This window comes from Platalea leucorodia (assembly GCF_965183815.1).
Source record: "Platalea leucorodia genome assembly, chromosome: 8".
NCBI classification, from domain to species: Eukaryota; Metazoa; Chordata; class Aves; order Pelecaniformes; family Threskiornithidae; genus Platalea; species Platalea leucorodia.
In genome coordinates, this window is record NC_138830.1 from 34,278,584 (window position 1) to 34,300,149 (window position 21,566).

General features: G+C 50.4%; 2 protein-coding genes across 4 annotated transcripts; one reads left to right on the forward strand and one right to left on the reverse strand.

The window, feature by feature from the left end:
• Nucleotides 1-6: 6 nt before the first annotated feature.
• On the forward strand, nucleotides 7-8,795 carry CIAPIN1 (cytokine induced apoptosis inhibitor 1; the record flags this gene model as incomplete). Of its 2 annotated transcripts, XM_082320681.1 has the most annotated exons (10): nucleotides 7-123; nucleotides 400-473; nucleotides 2,515-2,690; nucleotides 3,006-3,158; nucleotides 4,497-4,573; nucleotides 5,446-5,614; nucleotides 5,807-5,880; nucleotides 6,202-6,317; nucleotides 6,859-6,928; nucleotides 7,514-8,794. In XM_082320681.1, 10 exons carry the CDS (start codon nucleotides 7-9, stop codon nucleotides 7,622-7,624), a joined length of 1,137 nt encoding a protein of 378 aa, XP_082176807.1. In that variant the 3' UTR covers nucleotides 7,625-8,794. The 2 variants fall into 2 exon arrangements, with proteins under 2 accessions (XP_082176807.1, XP_082176808.1); XM_082320682.1 differs by lacking the exon at nucleotides 400-473 and having other exon boundaries at nucleotides 48-123; nucleotides 7,514-8,795.
• A 6,902-nt stretch (nucleotides 8,796-15,697) lies between these two features.
• On the reverse strand, nucleotides 15,698-20,130 carry LOC309594171 (uncharacterized protein). Of its 2 annotated transcripts, XM_082319562.1 has the most exons (7): nucleotides 19,838-20,130; nucleotides 19,227-19,442; nucleotides 18,261-18,530; nucleotides 17,846-17,899; nucleotides 17,348-17,452; nucleotides 16,797-16,843; nucleotides 15,698-16,499 (listed from the first exon to the last, which is right to left on the reverse strand). In XM_082319562.1, the coding sequence occupies exons 1-7, from the start codon at nucleotides 19,965-19,967 to the stop codon at nucleotides 16,311-16,313; spliced, it is 1,011 nt and encodes a 336-aa protein (XP_082175688.1). In that variant the 5' UTR covers nucleotides 19,968-20,130; the 3' UTR covers nucleotides 15,698-16,310. The 2 variants fall into 2 exon arrangements, with proteins under 2 accessions (XP_082175688.1, XP_082175687.1); XM_082319561.1 differs by lacking the exon at nucleotides 19,838-20,130 and having other exon boundaries at nucleotides 19,227-19,831.
• Nucleotides 20,131-21,566: the final 1,436 nt, after the last annotated feature.

The window sequence follows — 21,566 nt, forward strand, 5'->3', positions numbered from 1 at the left end:
AGGGCGATGACGCCGCGGGGGCGGGACGCGGCGGTGACGGCGTCAGACCGAGCCGAGCCGAGCCGAGCCGAGCCGTGCCGTGCCGTGCCGTGCCGTGCCGTGCTGTGGTGGGCGCATCCGGAGGTGAGCGGGGTCGGGCGCTCCTCTCCTCAGCGGCGGGGAGGCAGGCGGCGCGGGGCGCCTCCCGCGTTGGCCGATTCTCTCCTTTTTTTTCCTTAAAAAGGCGCTGCCGAGGCCTCGTCTGAGAGGGCCGCCGTGGGGGGTGGGGAATTCCTGTGTGAAATTCCTTCACGCGTCTTGTTCCTTGTCCCTGTAAAGTGTTTCTGTCTCTGTGATTTAGAGGTTCATTTTTGCCCTTTCTATATGAGGAGATATATTTTGAATATTCATTTGCTGTAGGGCCAGTGTGGCCGTCGCCTGCAGCCTTGGATCGCGTCCTGGGCCGCTGGAAGCTGCCTGCTGAGCACCGCAAGGTACGGAGCGCACAGGAGGCTCTAGTTTAAAGTTTTGACCTGCTATATGCCGTTTTTTATTTTTTTGAAGCTTTTTATTTTATTGAAGCTGGAAGCCTCCAGTATTGTTTAAAACTCCTTTCTTGCCCTGTTGTGGGCAGTCCTGTTCCTCAAGGACTGTTAAATGCGTGTGAAGTTAAGATAAGGCCCCCTCCCCACCCCCAGCCCGATGTCTGCACCAGGTCCTACCCTTGGGCCTCCTCCCAGCCGGCGGGAATCCTCCTCGGTGCTGTCTTCACCGAGCTCTGGCCAGCCAAGCCATCTCATTTTAAATAAATTCCACTTTCTACTGCAAAATAGAGGGGAAAAGTATCCCTCCTGTCATCCCATTAAGAGCTTGCCTGTGCATTCTTTGACAGCAGCTCCTAGCCTTTATGCTGGCTGAAGGCTGACGTAATGCCATGTCCTTGAGGATTACGGTAGCTTCCTGCTTTCTTTAGATTGCATCTCAAGGGATTGATGCAGGCTGGTGTTGCTGTTGATGTAGTTTGGGCTCTGACTGAAGCCTCTTTCCTTACACTGTGCTGAAGTTATGTTTGGGATCTGCTGGGATATCTTATTTGAGCCTTCTGAGCCTGTCTGGAAAGGTCACAGCCTGCTGTTCTGAGAGGAAGGTGTGACTTTGGATTCCCCCACCCCACCCCCACCCCCAAATTAGCCCAACAGCTTGTGTATCTTTTGAAGTTTTCAGCTTTCTTGCCTAGGAAAGGTGACTTTTTAATGGGATTAATATGTATGTTTTCTAGTGTCACTATCTGTTGTAGTCGCTTAGCTTGTGTTGAGTATGCATGCAAGGCTAATTGTGAGATGCTATAACCTCTAGTGTATATCCAAGATCTTTCACTCCTCACCTCGTTGGCATTGTGAGCTGTGTTAGCACTAATTCCTACCAGAGTAGCTCAGACAAGGCGCAGAGTTGTCCCATTCTGAACTCGTTTGCAGTTTCGAGGAGAGAGGGGTCCACAGCACATAGAGCCAGAGGAATAGCAGGTCAAAATCCGCTCCACACCTGACTGCATGCCACTCAGTTAAATTTGGTACAGCATAGCCATAAGCTATGCTTTCATTACAACATGGTGGCAATAAGGCATTACCCAGGATGCATAATGTAATGATTTCTGGTAAAGACCTTGCTTACAACAGGCTCTCCCAAAGCAAGTGTGTGGCTTGTAGCTAATTGAAGATACACTGGGCAACTAGTGTGCTCACCGGTGCTCTCTATTCTCTGTGGTCGTGTTAAATTAGAAAGAAAATATGTTTGTATTGGATGAGTAGAGTGAAAGAGGCTAGGTAATTTGTTTCAGTAGCCAGTGCTGCTGTGAGTACAGGTGATGATATGATACTATTGTGACACTTCTATAGTGCAGATTTTCTTTGGACTCTGTCAGGAATGCAGTCTTTTATAAAATATTAGTGCAGACAGGTTTTTCAAAACTGTCACTTCACTGCACATTCTGTTCCTCTCCTCCCTCTGTGTAATTGCTCACCCAGCACCACCAATGACAAGAGTTGAAAGAGCCTCAATCTGGAATGCTGGGAATGCCAAAAGCTACTTTCTGGCCCCCTCCGCCATGTACTGTGGAAGCAAACGCCACTAGATCATGTTCTGAGTAGGAGAGACAAGGCAGTGTTTAATCTCAAATAATTGTCACTAGTTTGGAAATCCAGAAATCCTGTGTATGTCTCTATTCAGATCTTTAAGGAAAGCAGGTAAGTTGTTTTGGTTTGGTTTTTTAAGCAGGCTTGCAGTCTCCCTGAAAAACTAGTCTCTGAACTGGGGAGATACTGAATTATGCCCTTAAGTGTAGCTATTCCTTAATGTCATGGTAATGCTCAGCTTATGGGAACTCTGTGCTGCCTGTCTCCAGAAAATAATCCCCATGTATTAAAACATGTCGATGCTCTGTGATTAAGTCACAGTTCACAAAGATTCATGCTGCACTTGGCACTTAGTCTTCCTCTCTGTCTCTCCCCAACCTGTTCCTCTCTCTGCCGCTGTCAGGTTTGCTGCTGCTGTGGAAATGGGGGAGTACGGAGTTGCGCCAGGCCAGCGCGTGGCCATCATCTGGGACGGCTCCTCGCCGGTTGAAGCCCTGAAGCATTTGGTGGATAAAATTCAGGCGCTGGTGGGAGCTGATAATCGTGTCTCTGTGGAAAATGTTAACCAGCTGTCTCAGTGTAAGAATGAGCTTAATTTTTCACTGTTTCGTTTAAAGGGAGAGGGTGCTTCTGTTGTGTGAGCTGGCATCTTCCCTGGTTTGTAAGTCAGCATTCAGAACAGCAGTAGCACCTACTGCTAACTCGACCACTGTCAGTAGAGCAAAGAAAGGTGTGTATACCCTGGTTGTGCTTCCTACGACTGGTGTCTTTAATCAGTTATTGCTGTTGTACACAAGCATGAGAGATGAGGAGGGAGGTGGAACTGATGTATTAAGTAAAGTTCTGTGTGTATATGTGTAAGATTGTACCATTGTCCTCTTTCTTTCTTTTCAGCGGCTCACAGGGAGTCCAGTTTCGATGTAATTCTCTCTGGCATGGTACCAGGCAGTACAGCGCAGCACAGTGCGGAGGTACTGGCAGAAATAGCTCGGATACTTAAGCCGGGGGGCCGTGTACTCCTGAAAGAACTGGTGGTTACAGAATCAGGTGAGAGAATCCACATCAGCCTTGCTTTCATGGCAACGTAGCAATTCTTGTGAGGATTAGGCTGAAATGGAAAGGACAGGAACCCTGACTGACATTCAGAGATTTTCATTCTGCTGACACAGTAACCTGAATAGTAAGGTTTTTTTTCTGTGTTTCAGCTGGTAGTCGTCAGAGATGTGGGCAGTCACTCTCTTTCTATTAAAAGTGCTCGATAGGCTTGTTCTTAAACTGCATTGAAAAGCTCAGTGGACACTGGTCTTCTCCTAGGGTGTGTAATGTTAAATAGTTGCGGATGTTGTGTTTCTGAGGGGCTTCTGAAGTGATTTTAAAAACAGGTGACAAGTGCCAAGAGAAGCTGTCCCAGAAGCCAGCTGAGAAATAGTTATCCAGAAAAGGACTAAGTTTTAAGAGTAAAGCCAGAGCACCTGCCTTGGGACAACTGGAGGAATGCACAAAGACGTGAACACAAGATTATTTCTCTGTCTTGTACTTGACCTGCATTCAAACCTTGCTGGCATAGGGAGCTGGTTCAGGATGGAAGTGGGAAATAATATGCCACCTGATAACAACAGAAGCATCTATGCTGACTGTGTTTCTCTTGGCACAATCTACAGTGCTGAAAATGGTGATGTAAGTGGCAGCAGAAATGCCTTTTTCAGGTTGGGAAGATTTACCAATGCTTTGAAGCTGGCAGTGGCTCTGTGGTGCAGGGGGAACACTTCTAGGACAGAACAAAGAACATACAAAGTCTGGAGTAGATGAGGTTTCTTTTTTCCAAAGTCACATCTGACAGGCTGGAATTTGGTGGACTTGGAATAAAGTGCAAGTGGCACTAGGGAGAGAGGGTGGATGGATTCTGTTCAGCACAATCCTGTGCCCAAGTGAAGAAGCCTGTAATGAGTTTTTGACTAAACAATGATTGAAATAGCTTTTGCCTACAAGAACGAGGCTCTTGAATGTTATGTTTCTGAATGTAGTGTTCATTTAGGAGTCCATGTTTTGAAAACTTCACGAGCTGTTCACTTTAATATGTGAAAATGTTTTGGGGGATTTTGTTGTTTGCGTTTTGGAGTGAGGGTTTTTTTTTTTCCTTTTTTTTGGTGTTAGATGTTAGGTGATAGAAAAGATCTGGAGCTAGAACAGCTTTGTGACCCCGGGCTGTTTTATAAGCTGCTTATGTTCTTCCTGGTTTGTTGCTGCTGTCAACTAGAAAGGACCAATTTTAAAGCAGAGGTTTGGCTTGAGTACTTCCTTCTAAAGGTCTTGCTCTTCCAGGTTTCTGAGTGACCTCTATTCTTGTTCTTCCCTCCTGCTACTTCCTGCTTTTGTGTCTTCCAGGAAACAACAGCACAATCAAGACAGCAGCCAAACTCCCCACAGCTCTGACTCTCTCTGGGTTGGTGGAAGTGAAGGAGGTACGTGTGTACTAACTGCTTCCAGAAACTCCCTCGTGCAGTTGCCTTGAAATGTAGAGGGCAATTCCTGGGGACTTATTGGGTGACAAGGTGTTTAGCTACCCTGGTTTACTGTAAATGCACATGGACACTGCCTGCCACAAACTTTAGTTACTGCAAAGATAGTGTTTTTCTTTAGGATTGAAAATACCGATTGTCTGTGTTCACTGGATATCGTGGTTTTACCCCAGACAGCAGCTAAGCACCACACAGCTGCTTGCCCACTCCCCCGTGGTGGGATGGGGGAGAGAACTGGAAGAGTAATAGTGAGAAAACTTGTGGGTTGAGATAAAGACAGTTTAATAGGTAAAGCAAAAGCCACACACACAAGCAAAGGAAAACAAGGAATTCATTCACTACTTCCCATCGGCAGGCAGGTGTTCAGCCGTCTCCAGGAAAGCAAGGCTCCATCACGCGTAACGGTTACTTGGGAAGACACACGCCGTAACTCCAAACGTTCCCCCCTTCCTTCTTCCCCCAGCTTTGTATGCTGAGCATGACATCATATGGTGTGGAATATCCTTTTGGTCATTTGGGGTCAGCTGTCCTGGTTCTGTACCCTTCCAGCTTCTTGTGCACCCCCAGCCTGCCCACTGGTGGGGTGGGGTGAGAGGCAGAAAAGGCCTTGATGCTGTGTCAGCACTGCTCAGCAGTAACAAAAACATCCCTGTGTTATCACCACTGTTTTCATCACAAATCCAAGACGTAGCCCCATACTAGCTACTATGAAGAAAATTAACTCTATCCCAGCCAAAACCAGCACACTGGAATACTGAACTGGGTGCTGAAATAAGGGGTTCTGCTTGAGGTTAACGTAAAATCTTACATTGCAGCTGCAAAAGGAAGCGTTGACCCCAGAGGAGGCCCAGTCAGTCCAAGAGCATTTGGGTTACCAAGGCGATGACCTTCTCATTGTTCAGATAGAAGGCAGGAAGCCCAATTTTGAAGTGGGATCCTCAAGTCAGCTCAAACTTTCCTTTGCCAAGAAACCTCGTCCTTCAGGTAAGGAGCTAAATGTCTGGATTCCCTGGCTCTCAGGTGACAATCATCCCTTGGAAAAGGGAGACAGGGTAGGGAGTACTATAGTAAAAACCTATGAAGTGGGGCTTTACAAAGCTGTTTGAACTCTATTTGTTGGGAGTAGATGGGGCAAAGGCTGGAGTAACTACTGTTTCTTCTTTGGTTTGGCTCCAGGAAAACCCTCTGTGGACCCAGCCACTGCCAAGCTGTGGACACTCTCTGCCAGTGATATGAATGATGAAGAGATGGTATCTGGTCTTTTTTGTGAGGCTTTGCTGTTGTTCCTTCTCTGTCCTCTTCTTTCCTACTCTAAATAGTTTCAGTCGTGCCTCTTGGGAAGCTTTACAACTTAAGAGGTAGGAAAGCATCGCCAGGGCAAAATATCTCATCTACTATGTGAGGTCTTGAGAGTCCAGAGGTGAGGGCGGAGACATGGATAAGAGGGCACAGCTGCAGCACTTTAATGCTAGTGGTACAGATAGCACCATTTCTTTGAACATAACACAGCAATGTCATTCCCTACTGACAAATCAGTTTCCTGCATGTTATCTTCCATGGTATGTTTTCAGGATCTTTTGGACTCTGATGAGCTGTTGGATTCAGATGATTTGAAAAAGCCAGATCCATCGTCCCTCAGAGCTCCATCCTGCAAAGAAATGGGCAAAAAGAAAGCCTGCAAGAACTGGTCAGTGCTGGGATCAGCATATTTCTTTTAACTGTAACATTAAACCCTTAGAGTTGGATGGATTTTAAAAAGATTGTAGGCACTTCACTGTTCTTCAGAGCATAATTCTCTTGGTTCATGTCCTTTCTTAACTATTTGAATGTAAATCCAAATACAATGAGAATTGACTAGCCACACCAAAACTGTTACAAATTACCACACTGATATGATCAACGGTGGTCTTGATGGTGGCTACACAGCTTGTCCAGCCTTGACTAAAACTGTGGTTTCTCAGATTTCAAGGAGAAATGGCACACATAGCAAGTGCTGCAGAGTCATTTCCCACTCAGTTTAAACTTGAGGAGTATGTTTCAACAATTGTTACACAAACCATGGTGTTGAAGAACAAAGTGAAGAGTGTGAGAGTCCTGGAGTCAGCTGTTCCAGGGCACACACAGTGTGACAGGGCGAGGGCTGTTGTGTGTGAGTGGGCTGGAACAAGTGTTGGTGAGTCACAATCCTTAAGCAGAAAGATGCAGGTCACTTCTTTATTTTTCTACAGCACGTGTGGCCTGGCTGAAGAGCTGGAACAGGAGAAGAAGAGCTTGCAGCCCAAATCTGCCTGTGGAAATGTAAGTAGTCATTTTTGTTCCTATACTGTGGTTTGTAGTACGTGATTTGTGTCTGAGAACTGTGTTCTGTAGCGACTGCTCCCTAAGCTGGCTTACTGCTTGTGCAGCTTCTGCAGAGCTTCAGCCTGTTGCCCTGTGCCCACATGCTCCGTACCAGTCGTGCTGTCTGTGCCAGGGCAAGTGCCACCCCTGTAGGAGTCAAGAGTGAACAGGGAACCTCTGCCTCCCTGTTCACTGTGCTAACCAGTGGTCTCCTCGGGCAAGATCACCTTATGGGAGCACAGGGGGATCTGGTTGTGGTTAGGGAGCTGCCTGAGCCCAGCATGCAGCCAAGCCCAGCATGCAGCCATGCCCAAGCACACCGGCTGGGGTTGCAACTCGCTTCTTCCATGTGAGCACAGTGCCCCACGCAGCTCTGCTAACTGCGCCAACCGGACATGTTGAGAGGGAGGAGAAGGGAAATGGTTTCTGTGCTGATACGTGCTGAGGAGCATGTCATTTCTTAAGCTGGAAAAAACATATCACAGGGGGAGAGAACTGAAAGTTGCCCCTGATTACAGAAGGTGCTTTTCTTTCTTTTGCCAGTGCTACCTGGGGGATGCGTTCCGCTGTGCCAGCTGCCCTTACCTGGGGATGCCCGCCTTCAAGCCTGGGGAGAAGATTCTCCTGAAAGAGAACCAGCTGCATGATGCCTAACAAAGACATCTCTGGATGTCCTGCAAAGGACTCCTCTGCTTTTCCATCAGTCTGAGGTTCTTCCTGCAGTCCTCCTCATCCTCTCAAACTCATGTTCTCTGGCCAATACTCTTTGTGGGGAGGGACACTGTGGGCACTGGCACTGCTGTGAGCTCATCACTTGTAATCAGCCTTGGGCTACCTGATAATCTTTGGGGACAAGTGGTCTCGTATGTATTAGACTTCATGTTATGCCTTGTTTTAGCTCGTTTGACTTGATACTGGGACGCTGGCCGTCACAAGCATGTCCCACCAGCAGAGGGAAGTAGAATCAAGTGTCAGGCTGACCTCATGGGCTTGTGGCAGGACTGGTACTTCCCCGTGCCCATGTGGTACAGCTCTAATTTGCCCCGATTTTCCCTGATGAATCAGCAGCTCTGGCTCAGCTCTCAAGGTGACACTGGGCTCCTCCTCTCTTTGAAATTTGAACCTGCAGTTCCTTACCACATGAAGGTGGCTCAGCAGCTCCTGTTGCAAGTCAGGAGCAGTGAGTACACTTAGCAGTATGTACTCTTAGCAGCGAACTCTTTGGTAAAGTCTGGCAGGCATGATGAATTTCAAAGTGGTTTGGGAGCCTGCCAATGATATCCCCTGCCCCCACCTATTTCCATCAAAATGACAAAGATTCAGTCCCAGTGAGAAAACTCCTGCTCTTAAGGCAGGGAGCAGATTAAGCAAGATCTGTCTTGTCCTCCCACACTTTTCTGTCCAATATGAACTGATAACACAAGGGCAGTCTGAGACTGTCACCTCTTGGTGGTGACCAAGTGAGTTACCTGCAGTGTCCAATAAGTAAGAACATAGCAATAACTTAATTTCTAGATCATCCGTGGTCACCATCTGCTCCCACTCTGTGAGATACTGACTGCTCTTTATTTATTTGCGTAATTCTGCTAGTGAAGCATCTGCGCAGATGCGGGATGAGGGAGCTGTTCATGTTCTGTGCCAGGCTTGCTTCTCACCCAGGGAGGGAGAGGAGGAAAAGCCAAAGCTAGTGTCTCAATGGGGATTGCTTTGTTTGGAGCTCTTGCTCTACGGGATGTGACTGCTTGTGGTTGTGCTACCTGAGTTACACACTGAACTCACAGAGGGAGCTGGGATGAAAGGCTGTTCTGTTCTTGAAATAAAAGTGACCAATAGTAAAGCATTTGTTTTATGACTGGTATTAGTGGCGTTCTAAGCGCATCTCTCCTTTTACTCAGCCTCTCGGTGATTTCTGGAACCGTTTAAATGTTGGGTTGCATCTTGGAGTTCTTCATAGATTGTTCCACTGAAAACATGACTCAAATAAGTGATGCTCACTGGAAAGAACAGAATCAAGCTGCCTAGTTTAACTCTTTTATTTGGTCTAGATTTCAGAAAGAGGCTTTCTCCTGGTTGAGTAAGGAGAAGTTGGCTTGCAGAGAAGGGAGGGAGTCCTCAAGGTGTGCAAAGCGCCCTGTGTGGATCCAGGGGCAGGTGCTGTGGTGTGAGCTGTGTAGTACCAAGTACTTACCTGGGAGCTAGAGGGGAATATGAGGGACTGGCAGCAACAGAGACCTCCGAGAGCTTGTATATAGAGGGACAGCTGCCCTCCAGCAAGAGCACGGCTTTCCCAGACCTCTTCCTCACCCTCCTCCTGCGTTTCTGCTTCTGTCGTCAGTGAGAACAACTCCCAAGGAGACACAAATCTTGTGATAAACTTCCTGTCCAAGAAACCTGTTAGCAGTCCCGTCTTGTGACCAAAAGAAATGGGTAAAAGCCTCTGCACACCTATGTCCTTTTGGGGTTTTATTGTCTTTTTTTTCAGCCTCACTAGTAGTGGACGATCAGATCTCTGCATGTCTCCATGTGAAAGGTTCCTGATAAAGCCAGCCCTTAACCTGAACTCTGCTTTCCTTTCAGGAGTAAATAAGATAAGACAGGGAGGAGGCAGTGGCAGAGGCTTTTGTTTTACAGTGATTCACTGAACTGGAATTTAAACAAGCTGGAAGCACTTTCAGATACTGAGTTCAGTTAATGATGGTCAAGGCTGTATAATCTTGTTCTCTTTAAATAGTGTTACTCGCTCTTGCTGTGTGAGAGGCCCTCAAAGGGTGACAGTTTGGCAGTGGAGCATCAGCTGGGTGGGAATATGCTCCTATCAGGCTGGTTTTAAGGAGTATTTATCCTTTTAGCCCCCTTCCCTTGTCTGCTACAGCCTCCGGCCACCCTGCCTGCCCTCGCTTCCTCCCTGGAACTCAACCCTAGTCCTTATGTCTGGCTGCGCACGCTGTGCCTGGGAGGGTGGCACTTGTCCCTAGGAGGTGAGCAAGCTGAGGCTGTACCTGGAATAGAATAGAATGTTTCAGTTGGAAGGGACCTACAATGATCATCTGGTCCAACCGCCTGACCACCTCAGGGCTGACCAAAACTTAAAGCATGGTATTAAGGGCATTGTCCGAATGCCTCTTAAACACTGACAGGCTTGGGGCATCGACCACCTCTCCAGGAAGCCTGTTCCAGTGTTTGACCACCCTCTCAGTGAAGAAATGCTTCCTAATGTCCAGTGTAAACATCCCCTGGCACAGCTCTGACCCGTTCCCAGGGCTGTCACTGGATTCCAGGGAGAAGAGATCAGCACTTCCCTCCCTTGCAGCTGGGGTGGTGGGAAGGGGGCTAAAAGGACAAACTGAAGGTGAGCTCAGCAGATGCGGTTCAGGTCCTGATGTGCTGTTGAGCCAGCTCTGTGATAGGGCAATTCTACTGGACCCTTTAAACATGCCCTGCAGCAGGGTTAAGTCACTGTAACTTCAGCCATTTCCAGTGAAGCTTCTCTGACTTTTCTCCCAGTAGCTGACCCGTTTCCATGTTCCTCTGAGCTCTTTGCTCCAGGCAGCTGAAGCCACCCTCTCTCCGAGTGACCTGGGTTGGACTCATGGCACCAGGTACGACCCGTGGGCAGTGGAGGACTGGCCTGCACACTCACGTCTCAAACGAGGCTGCTGAGAGCAGAAAGGACTAAAAATCACACTGCTCTGAGGCACAGAGCGAGCTGTGCAGCCGTGTGTGTGCTGGAACGGGGCCTCTGAGCGCCTGCTGCCTTAGGCCAGGCCCTGGAGACCTTACTGGATCCGGTTATTGCCTGTCTTCCATCGTTCCAGTTGTGGACTTGCTCCTGTATCTCTTACCACGCCCTTTTTCTTGTGAGATCTTTTACTCTTTGTGCAATGGTTTTGAAACATCATTGAGGTGGTTTTATTTCTTTGGGGGACTGCACCATTCGTCACCCTCTGAAAGAGTCCCCTCTGCACCACTGCCTCCGGGAGCATTTTATGGTACTGCAGGCAAACAGGGCATGCAAGGGCAGGGCACTGCAAAGACGAGCACCTGCTCATCCCCTTCTTGGTGGCTGTAAGTCACATCCCTTGTCCCTCCCTGGCTCATTGGCAGCCTCATCCTCCCCATTGCTCCTCCTCCAAGCCAGGGGCTGGGGCGGCCGGGGATCCCACCCACATCAGAACGGGATTTGCGGCTGCCACGTCTAGAGAAGAGGGGCCAAGGGCATGGCATTCGGTCCAGGACTGTCGCCATGGGAATTCCCTCACCTCTTCCTATTTCCACTTGCACAGCACAAAGAAGACAGATGTGGTTTTTTTTCCAGCTGCAGAAGCACAGAAAGCCATCCAACATGATGAATGCAGTCCTGAGTGCAACTGGGTTGTAAGCAGGACGAGTTACAGGGGACCGGGAGAGGCCCTGGTGCAGGGGGGATGGATGCACCTCTCCTACCCAGTTTGCTCTGGACAGGCTGTTTCCCATCTCCAGCCATGTCCAAGGTTGGTTTTGCCAGCTTTTTTGCTCCACTGCCTCCTTCCAGCAGCTGTGCCTGCTCAGGATCGCCTGGTCCTCGTCCCACCAGCTCCGTGGACCCCAGCATGCAGCAAAGCCCTGCACCATCGGCTTCTTCTCCCAGCACCACTGGAAGCAGTCCTGGTGAGCGTTGTCTTGGGGACATAGAAATAGTCTAATTTACAAAAAGGGAGGATTATAATAATCAGGGAGGCTCCTCCAACCCTCCCCAGCAATAAAACTGAAGCAGAGTGAATTGCCCCAGTTTTCCAGGGGGCTGTGAGATGCAGCCCTTTGTGCTGCAGGCCAAGCACTGCGTCACGGAGCTGAGCGTCCGTTCTTCTTGTTCCTCTTAACAGATGAGATCAGCAACATTTTTCGCCCTTCTCTTCCTGCGTCTCTTAGCATTCTTTCAATGTCCGTTTTTACCCTGGAGCCTGTTCAGGAGATGCTTTTTGGAGCCATTCATGGAGAAACACCCCAGTGCATCTACCTCTGCCTCTGTACTCGCACCCCAGGATGCCCCCTTGCACAGCTTCAACTTGGGGAGGCACGAAGAACTGTGGAGTTCAGCACGGGCTCCACGTGCACACCTGCTTTCCTCCCCTTGAATTAGAGCAGCTGCTTTTCCTCTTGTAGGGAAAAGCATGGCTGCGGTAGTGGCCTTCAGAGGCCCACTGGTGCAAAGACCTGGAAGCTTTTCTCTGCATCTTTGAAGCTTGCTTTACATGCACTACTTTGCTCTTAAATAAATGTGATGCCTGCTGGTAACCTTCCTTGCTGGAGAAATTGGGTCTCCTGGTTGAGAAGGAGATGCTCTGCGAGACAGGGAGGGACGTGTGCCCTCTGCAGAGCAGGAAATAAACCTCTCTTTGAGCCTGGCCCGGACATCTCCAAGAGCTTCAGAGATGTTAAAGTGCAATGAACTTGCCAGCAGAAATATGATTAATCACCCAACAAATTAACTGCTCTTTTTCCTCAGCCTGAGCCATTTTCCTCCGCCAGGGTCTTCCCCTTCTTCTGACTCTTCTGGTCTCTCCTCTCCGTCTCTTTCTCCACTCCACTTTCTCCCTCCTCTCTCTATTTCTGTTCTTCTTTCTCTAATTCTCATCTGTTTTCTCTTTGCTGGCCTCTCCCCTTCTCACTTTCACACCATCCAAGTGTGACCCAGGTCATGTCCCTGTTCTTCCCCATGTGGATTCCTGCTGTTCTTCCACTGGACAGGGAGCATGGTGGAGGCCAAGTCTCTCCTGTGTGCTCCCCCATGGCTGCAGCTTTGCTCAAGACCTTGTGTTTTGCTGAGCCCTTTCTGCGGGAGGTTTGGTTGAGGACCATGTAGGAACTGGGCTGGCAGTGACTGCGGCACTGAGGACTTGTGCACCAGGGCCCAAAAGCACCATCACAGCAGGCATGAAGTTTGGGGACCACATCAAGCATGAGCTCCTGGGGATCTGCAGAGACCTCCCTGGCTGCACCGCCTGGTACCCCTCTTCTCCGTAGGTTGAGTGGTTCCTCCGCGCTCTCCTCTGCTGCTACGATTCTTCCCTAAAAAAAAAACCAACAAACTGGGAGAAGCAGCGCTTTTACTTCTGTTTCTCTGCCTGAGTCAGGCTTCCTCTGTGGGGCGAGCAGAGCTTGCAGGGTGGCAAGGACACCCTCCATGCTCCTGGCACAGAAACCCATCACAGACGTCTCGCCCACCTGCCTTGAGCGCACACAGGGACAACGGGGACCTCTGTCCATACGGAGGTGGCACGTACATGTTCGGGGCAAGGAAGGCATTGTGTTTATTATTGCTTTATCTTCACACGCTTGCTTAACTGCTTGTGATAGCATCTTTCTGAGAACTGAAATCCATCAGAGGCTCAGCTCTAGCTGTAGCTGCTTCACTTTTTTTAAAAATAGCTGATGGACAAAAACATCCCCACCCTTCCTACCTGCACTTGCAAAAGCCCCCGAGATCTCGAGAGATTGTCTCAGCTAGTTCCTTAAGCAGCCCTGGCTGCGTTTCTTCACCTCTTGCTCACTCGTGTAACTGCTCCAAGGCTATTTCATGGCTTCTTTCCTGGTTCCTTGTTAAAAACGCTGTCCCAGATCTGATCCCCACTAACCCTGGGCATAAGGGAGGATGCAAAAGCAGCACTACGAACGTCCCAGCTTTCTCCACCTCAAGGGTTAATGACACTTTCTTGGTGAAGCAATGGGCCAAACTTTTCCTTCCTCTTCTTTTTAAGGCAGTTAAGCAAATGCAGAGCCTTTTGCAGCCCTTGTTAGTCTTAACTCATTTTGTACCTTAGCTTTCCGATTTTGCCTCTGCAATTTATTGATCATCTCATTCTGCTCATGTCCTTTGTGTTTTTCCTTTCCTTGTGGCCTTCTTTTTTGACCAGTGGGATGCTGGAGAACTTCTCTGCAGCTGTATTTGCCTCCTCTGAAGCTTCTCCTCCTGACTCTGCAAAGGATAACCGGCTGCCAAGGCTTTTAATATAAGTAAGTCTCAAGTGTCCCGCTCAGCCTTTTTTGGAGTCATGAGCAGTCCCTCTTAGTTGAAGTTGGCTTTTTTTAAACCCTTTTCTCCTTAAAATAACAACATTGGTCATTTCACTCTGTAGGAACGTGAGAAAGGCTGTGCTGGGTCAGCCCAAGGGCCACCTAGCCTGGCTATATAGAATCATAGAGTCATTTTGGTTGGAAAAGACCCTTAAGATCATCAAGTCCACCACTAAACCATGTCCCCAAGCACCACAGGATGGTGACTCAACCACTTCCCTGGGAAGCCTGTTCCAGTGCTTGACAACCCTTTCGATTAAGACATTTATCCCAATATCCAATCTAAACCTCCCCTGGTGCAACTTGAGGCTGTTTCCCCTCGTCCTATCACTTGTTACTTGGCAGAAGAGACCGACGCCCACCTCGCTACAGCCTCCTTTCAGGTAGCTGTAGAGAGCGATGAGATCTTCCCTGAGCCTCCTCTTCTCCAGGCTAAACAGCCCCAGCTCATTCAGCCACTCCTCATCAGACTTGTGCTCTAGACCCTTCACCAGCTTCGCTGCCCTTCTCTGGACACGCTCCAGCACCTCGATGGCCTTCCTGTAGTGAGGGGCCCAAAACTGAACACAGCACTCGAGGTGCGGCCTCACCAGTGCCAAGTACGCGGGGATGATCACTTCCCTAGTCCTGCTGGCCACACTATTTCTGATGCAAGCCAGGATGCTTTTGGCCTTCTTGGCCACCTGGGCACACTGTCAGCTCATATTCAGCCAGCTGCAACCATAAAGGGGCCAGCAGACCCCCCACTGATCCCTTGTTGGACTTCTGCCCCACCCCAGCTTCCCTGGCTGCCCCAGCACCACGTCAGGAGGGTGTGGGATGGCTGGCCTTGCGTCCCACCCAAGCACAAGCAATGGATCTCCTTGCTGCGAGGACAGGGTGGGAGCTGTGGCTGAGCAGTGTCTGTTCTAAGCCAAATCCCATGGACCTCCCGGCACATAGGTTGGAAACAGCCCCCAAGGAGCGATGGGCAGAGAGATGTTCTGGAGATCTTCCATCTTCCTTCCTTTCTGCAGCCAGGAGGAGACCTGGCACATCTCCTTCAAAGCCCAGTTCCTTGTCCAGCTCCTTCAGGAGCTGCTGCTGAGGTTTTGGCTGCGTTTTGTACCTGCCCCTTTAACTTAGGCTTTCCCTTTCCAAGCTGGGGCACCCCTAGGGATCCTCCTCTGCCTGCTCCTCCTCTTCCATGGTTGCAGGTACCCAGGAGGAGGCTGGCAAGGATATCCCGCAGTTTGGTGGACCCTGGTTCTGCTCTGCATCCCTGGGGAGCATCCCCCAGCAACCTTGATGCCTCTATGAGCCTCCCCAGTTCAACACTTTGACTCTCACATCCCACCCCCTTTTCTACTGGTTGCTCCCCTCAAATATTTGGGATTTTTTCTGCCAATTTTTCCCTTTCTGTAGCCCTTCCCTATGTCTTCCTGGCCATGCGTGACCTGAGCTCTGCCCCTAGGACACCAGGAGCTCCACCGCCACTGCTTTGGGTATTTCTCTCACAGGTAGCTGCTCTGAAACTGGACTAAGTGGGGAAACCAGAGAGTCTCCAAGGTTTGGTGACTATTCTTGCCGGACTTCAGCTGGGTCTCTATCAGTAGTACAGAACTGGAAACATTGAGAGCAAAACCATCACCTTTTATTTTTTTTTTTTTTCCAAATTACAGGAAAGCTCTACATGAATGAAGACACCTGTCCACTCTCAGTATTAAACAGATCTACATAGATCACTGCAGCAGCACGCACGTTGCACCTCTGTGAAGCAAACGATGCCTTTCCATCCTTGCTCCTTGTGTTTTGAGTGAGTGAACCAGAGCAGTCAACCCACGTTACAGCAGGTGCCTCCTCTGGAGAAAATCCAGAAAATTGCTCCAGGACTTTTCCAGCGCCGAGAGGAGCTTCTCATGGCCACCCCACTCAGCATGTCCAGCACCAAAGGGACATCAAGTGCTTCCTGGACCATGGTGGCCACGTGGTGCATCGTGACATCACTGAAACACAGAGCAAGTTGCTAGAAGAGCCCCTTGGTGACTGGAGACCATGAAAGGAATTGCCGAGGCTTGGCAGTGCTTGGGCCTGTGGGAAGGCAAGGGGAAAACCAGCTGGAAGAGCCCTGTCCTCACCGCAAGAGATGGTTTCTTCCAGGGGAACATAAAGCACAGTGGTGCAGCCATTTGGGGGTAAATAGGTGGTAAATAGGTCACCAAGATTGCACTTCCGTATGAGCTAACGCCTAGTTTTTGGGGATGATGACCCTGACAGGCATACAAGCTGCTCATTCCTCCCTTCTCCATCATTTGCTCTCTCCCTCAGGGGAGACATCCATGCCTGCGTTGGCAGCACCGGCATCCCCGCTGCTCTGCTTTTGTTGTGATGGTTTGATCTCGGTGTAAACAACATCGGAGGAGGTGGATTTTGTCCCCTTCTTTTCAAACTTCAGGTTGGCATAGGTCAGGTCCTCGGTCCCTGTCACCGGGGCTGCCTGCAGGGAAAAGAGCAATGAGTAGAGCCCTGGCTTTCCCATCTGCATCCCCCCGCTAATATTTTTCCACTGGCACAACTATTTGCACTGCCCAAGCATTATCCAGCTTGCTCAGAGGTGCCACCTATTCAGAAGCCCGTAAGCCCCTATTTAATAGGAATTAATAAGTGTTTAGGACCATATTTTCAGAAAGCAAAGCTGATATTACTCTGAAATCCTTTAAATGGGTATTCAACAACCAGTGTTTTTTTTTATAGGGAGAAGGAAATTATACGTGCGAAGCTCTCCCTGGCTTACCGTGCTGAGCTGATTCCTTTCTGCCACTTGCCTGCTTGTGAGCTTTCCTGAAAAAGGAAACATAGTGTAAATAGTAGTTAAAATAATTATAACGATCATTATTTTAAATGAAGAAAACATCTGCATTGGTCCTGTTTTTGTTGCAGGAGAGGATGGGGCTCTGCAGCTGGCTGGTTCTGAAGATGGCCAAGGGGCAGGAGGGGTTGGCAAGGATTTAAAAGCCCTTGGAGGGGCTGGAGAAGAACTCTGAGCTGGACATTTCTGGAAATGTGGTGATGTGCAAGACATGTTTCACTTGCACCACGGCTTGTGCCATAACTGGGTTCTCACCAGCAACTGGCCAGAGGGAAGGGAGGGGGTGAACCTTCTCCCCATCCTAGGACAGCTTGTCCAGGAGGACAGACTTGTGCAGGGAACACCAACTGAGCAGGAGCAGTAGGATATCAAAGATGGACATCTCCCAAGCCTGGGCTTGTCCAGACCAGCAGGTGAGGAGGAGATGCCAACTGGCTCCTACAGGAGATGGAGGCTCGGTGCGGGCTCAGCCTTACCTTTTCCCTTCCTTCTGCACCGCCACAGCAGAAAGCCAATTATTGGCACGTAAAGAAGCGTCCCGACCGCAAAGCCGAAGATGATACACAGGAGGAACTTGAGTCCTGCACACACAACCATCACAGAGGCACCTGTGAGCCACCATCTCACCATGCAGGGATGCATGCTGCCATTGCCTCTTTCAGGGGTGCGGGGGGTTCTTTTCCAAACTTGGGCTTCCAGACCATGAACCACCCACAGCCCCCACAGCCCTGGGGTGCTGACAAAATCCTGTGGGGAACAGTCTCCAAAATCTCAGCCAGGCGGGTGGCTGGAGCATCAGAGCGCCTTCCCAGTATCACAGCCTCTGATCCACTGGTGCCTACCCCAGTTTGCCAGCAGCCCCCACCTACTCACGGGAAAACATCAGGATGTGTTTCCCCCCTTGCTGCTCCTCTTTCTCCCTGAGGACCCCTCCTGCCCTCCACCCTTGCAGGCACAGGGCTGTGGGGACTCACCTGTCCAGGTCTCCTTCTTGGTGTCATCGGTCTGAAGTGCCTCAGGGGCACAGGCTGGAAGACAGAAACACAAGTGAGACTGCCCAGAGACAGAGGACACCCTGCTCCCTGCTCTGCTCTGGGGCAGGAACCTGGACCCTACAGCCCGGCTGTCCCACTCCTGCCACCGCAGCTCCAGCCACCCCAGCGTTCGGCTGACATGCCACAGTTGGAGGACGTGGCAGGTCCTATTTCAAGGACCCAATGGCCAAGCAGCTCTGTGGTGGGATGCATCTGCCAAAAGGGCCATGCTGGGTTGGCTCCTCCAGTGCCCAGGGTGCTTTCAGGGGAAATGGCGCATGGGGGTACCCGGGAGAGCGTTTGTTGTAGCACCCTTCTCTGCCCGCTCATCACCCCCAGAAGCAGTGCCACTTACTGGGAACTGTCCTTTGTGTGCTGTTTCCAGTGTCTGTCAAGTTTGTTCTTCTTCCTAACACCCGACACCCACAGATTCCCGTGTTGGTTGCACGCACACTGGGGCTGGTGAGATTGGTACAGTTTTCTTTCAGAGCCCCAGTGTTAGTTTGATTCTCCGCCTCCAAACCTGCAGATTTGTACCACCTCACATGTACCGTGAGATTCTCTGACCAAATCTGGAAACTGCACTCCACAGTGATGACTGGCTCTTCTGGCTGGCTGACTGCCCCTGGAGGAAACAAAAATATAAGTGATAAGGGAAATATAAGTCATATATATGACCTTGCAGGGGTCATATCCCACTGGCATGTGTTGTTCATGAAAGACATGGCCAAGTAACTGTCCTTTCCTTCAGCAGCTGATGCTCTTTTCCAAATCCGGCTGCTAAATGTTCCTCAACACTGAACATTGAAATGTTGCACATTGTTTAGTGCCACCCAATGCTGTGCAGTGCACAAGCATTTCTCTGTCTCAGAAAGGATTGAAAATGGGAGGATCAGGGGGAAGATACCGCCTCCTTCTCCTGCAACCTAGGCAGAAGGGTCTTGTGGCACCCAAGCAGGACATGCCACCAAGGCCACAGGCTCAGGCTCCACCATTTCATGGAGTGTGAGGTGGGACTGGGGGGCTAGCTGTGGGGAAATGGCCAGCCCTAGAGAAATAAAGAAAATGTAGTAGACCCCCTGCAGCCTCTCTGGCTGCATCCCATCCCCTAATGCTCACTCTGGAGTACTTCAGAATTGCTCCTGAACCTCTGAGCTGAAGTCACTTCACACCTTCTCATCAGAGTCCTCTCTCTCCTCTCCCTTTCTCAGTCCTTTCTCTCCACTTCCATGGGTGTTGGTGGGCTTGTGTCTCTTACCATGCATGGAATGTCCATTCTTTGACATGCTCCTCGTGTTCTCCATCCTGCATGTGTACGTACCTGTACATGTGGTGTTCACAATGGTGAAGACAAACAGGGCAGAACACTTTTGCATCTCCATGCCACCTTTGTTCAGCAATTCTGTATTGTTTTGGATGGTTTTACACCAGTTCGCCTCACCAGCAGTGCTGTTTGAACCTGTCTGGACCAGACACTGAAAGACAAGATCTAACCCTACTGACACATTGATCGTGGCTGAAATCTGGTGAGCGAGTCCTGCCGAAAAAAAAAAACAACTGTGGAGAGTTGGGTTTGTGTTAAGGAATATCCGCATCCTCCACAAGAAGCTGACTCCCTTTGCAGTCATCAGGCTTATAAGCATCTCTGTTTCCTTCCCCCCTCCTGTTTTCTCTCCCTGCTGCTGAAGACAATGCCAGTTCAAAGCCCCAGAGCCTGAAATTGGGTCCCTGTGGGCAGAGCCCGCAGCCTGGGCACAGGCAATTGCAGGGAGGGACCCCTCTGCAAGGCACATGGCAAGGTGCTGGTGTGGAAGGGGGGCTTAAATGCTGCAAGAGGAGAGGAAAAAGCAGCAGCAGCCATGTCCCAAACCTCCTGCACGTGTATGCAAAGAGAAGAGTTCAGAGCAGAGACAAGGGCACAGGGGGACTCACCGACGGGCAGCCAGGTGAGGAGCAGCAGGGGCAGAAAGCTGCCGCCCCAGCCAGACGTCCATGCCGTCTTCCTGACAGCCTTGCGCCAACGATGCTGGGCACCCGGCAGGATCAGCTGGGATGTTCCCATCTCTCCTCGCAGTGTGAGGGTCACTGCTCAGCTGGGGCAAGCTGCAGCCCTGCTGGGAGCTCGCCTCCTCGACGCTTGGCCAGGCAGTTCCCTCTGCGCTTGCAGGCTTCCCTTCTCTTCCTCTTCTCTTGCTTCAGCCTGATTCTTATCTCCTCTCTTTGCTGTTTCATTCCTCCTGCAGTTTCATCCCAGCCATGTGCTCTTGGCCCTGAGATAGACCCAAATAACACAACTGAGCACCGCTGATAGCCATTTCCCAGTATTTTAGGTTGCACCCCAGTAGCTTCCCATCCCTGGCACGGGCGGGTGCAGGGGAAAGGGCTTCCCCAGTTTCCTACAGTGCCACCTCCCTACGCCACCCAAATCCTTTTTGTTTTACACCAGAGAACAGACCCCTTGGAGAAAGCGATGCTGCTGTCATGGTGGGGTGATGAGGTGATGTCTGCCCCATCCAGTGTGCTAGCTGGGGCTGGGTTGGCATCTACACACCCTGCCAGCCCCCAAACACTGGGGACTGCTGTGGTTTGACGTGGAGATGGGCTTGGTCAGAGCTTTCTGGTTGCTCATGCGAGGGATGTACAAGCCCCAGCCAGGCAGAGAACAGGGTCCCCGACCCGGCTCTGGCTGTGAGCACCCAAGTCTGCGGGGATGGGGTGCTCCAGGCAGCCCTCCACATCCCCTTGCCACCTCCAGCTGAAGGGATGTCCTTTTCTTCCCAGAGCTGCATCGACCAGGCCAGATACCGAAGGGACATGGGCAGCACAGCCCCCTCTGTGTCCCTCCATGCACCCTCCATGGGTGCGATCTCTACCACTCCCCACAGGCTTTCTGCTGCCCACCACTGCTCTTCCTCTTTTGTGCTCAGAGCAAAACCTGCTCCGACCTGCCGTTTCCTTCCCTTTAGTTTTCTGTCAACATTTCCAGTAGTCACCCCCATGCCCTATTTTGAAGCCGAACCTGACATCCTCCCTTCTCCAAAGGCAGCACCCCCATGCCCCCGAGTTACATGACCCCCCCCTCACCACCCACCTCCTCCCATTTTCACTGCCCCCTTCCTCCCATCCCCATTTTGTCGCCGTTTTATGAGACGATGGAGCCCAAATTGAGCGTGTGAGATGGGGGCCTACCATCACAGCCCTCCCCAAAACAGACTCTGGGGAGCAGTATCCTACTGGCACCATCTTCTATCACCAGTGAGCATGGTCCCTGTCACAAAGGTACACTAAGACTAACCAAAACGAAGGACCAACTCAAACAACTTTATTGCACAAAACAACCAAAACTGCATAACAAAAACCAATGAAAAACAGGGGTAAACCCAAATCAATCAACACTCCGGTAACATTTAACACGTAACAGGTTCGAAGTGTCAGTCGGGCAGGGTGTTGTTACTGTACGGCAATACGCACGGCAATGGTGATCCAAAGTGTGCACTCACCCACTCACAAGGGGGGAAACTCTCTCCCTCCCGTGGGTACCCAGAGGGTGCAATCGCTCGCTCCGGGGGGGTGAGGGCTCACTCAAGGGTATCCAGAAGAAATCACTCGCCCGAAGGAGGTGAGGGCACTCAGTCCCGGGAAGTTTCCTCAGGTGGCGGCG

Excerpts from the sequence above, each read along its gene's own strand:
- LOC309594171 (XM_082319561.1), bottom strand. The coding sequence starts at position 19,698 with ATGTGCCTTGCAGAGGGGTCCCTCCCTGCAATTGCCTGTGCCCAGGCT. Across the intron at positions 18,531-19,226 it reads TGTGAACACCACATGTACAG|GGGCAGTCAGCCAGCCAGAA; the intron begins GTACGTACACAT and ends TGTTTCCTCCAG. Across the intron at positions 17,453-17,845 it reads CAAGAAGGAGACCTGGACAG|GACTCAAGTTCCTCCTGTGT; the intron begins GTGAGTCCCCAC and ends TTGTGTGTGCAG.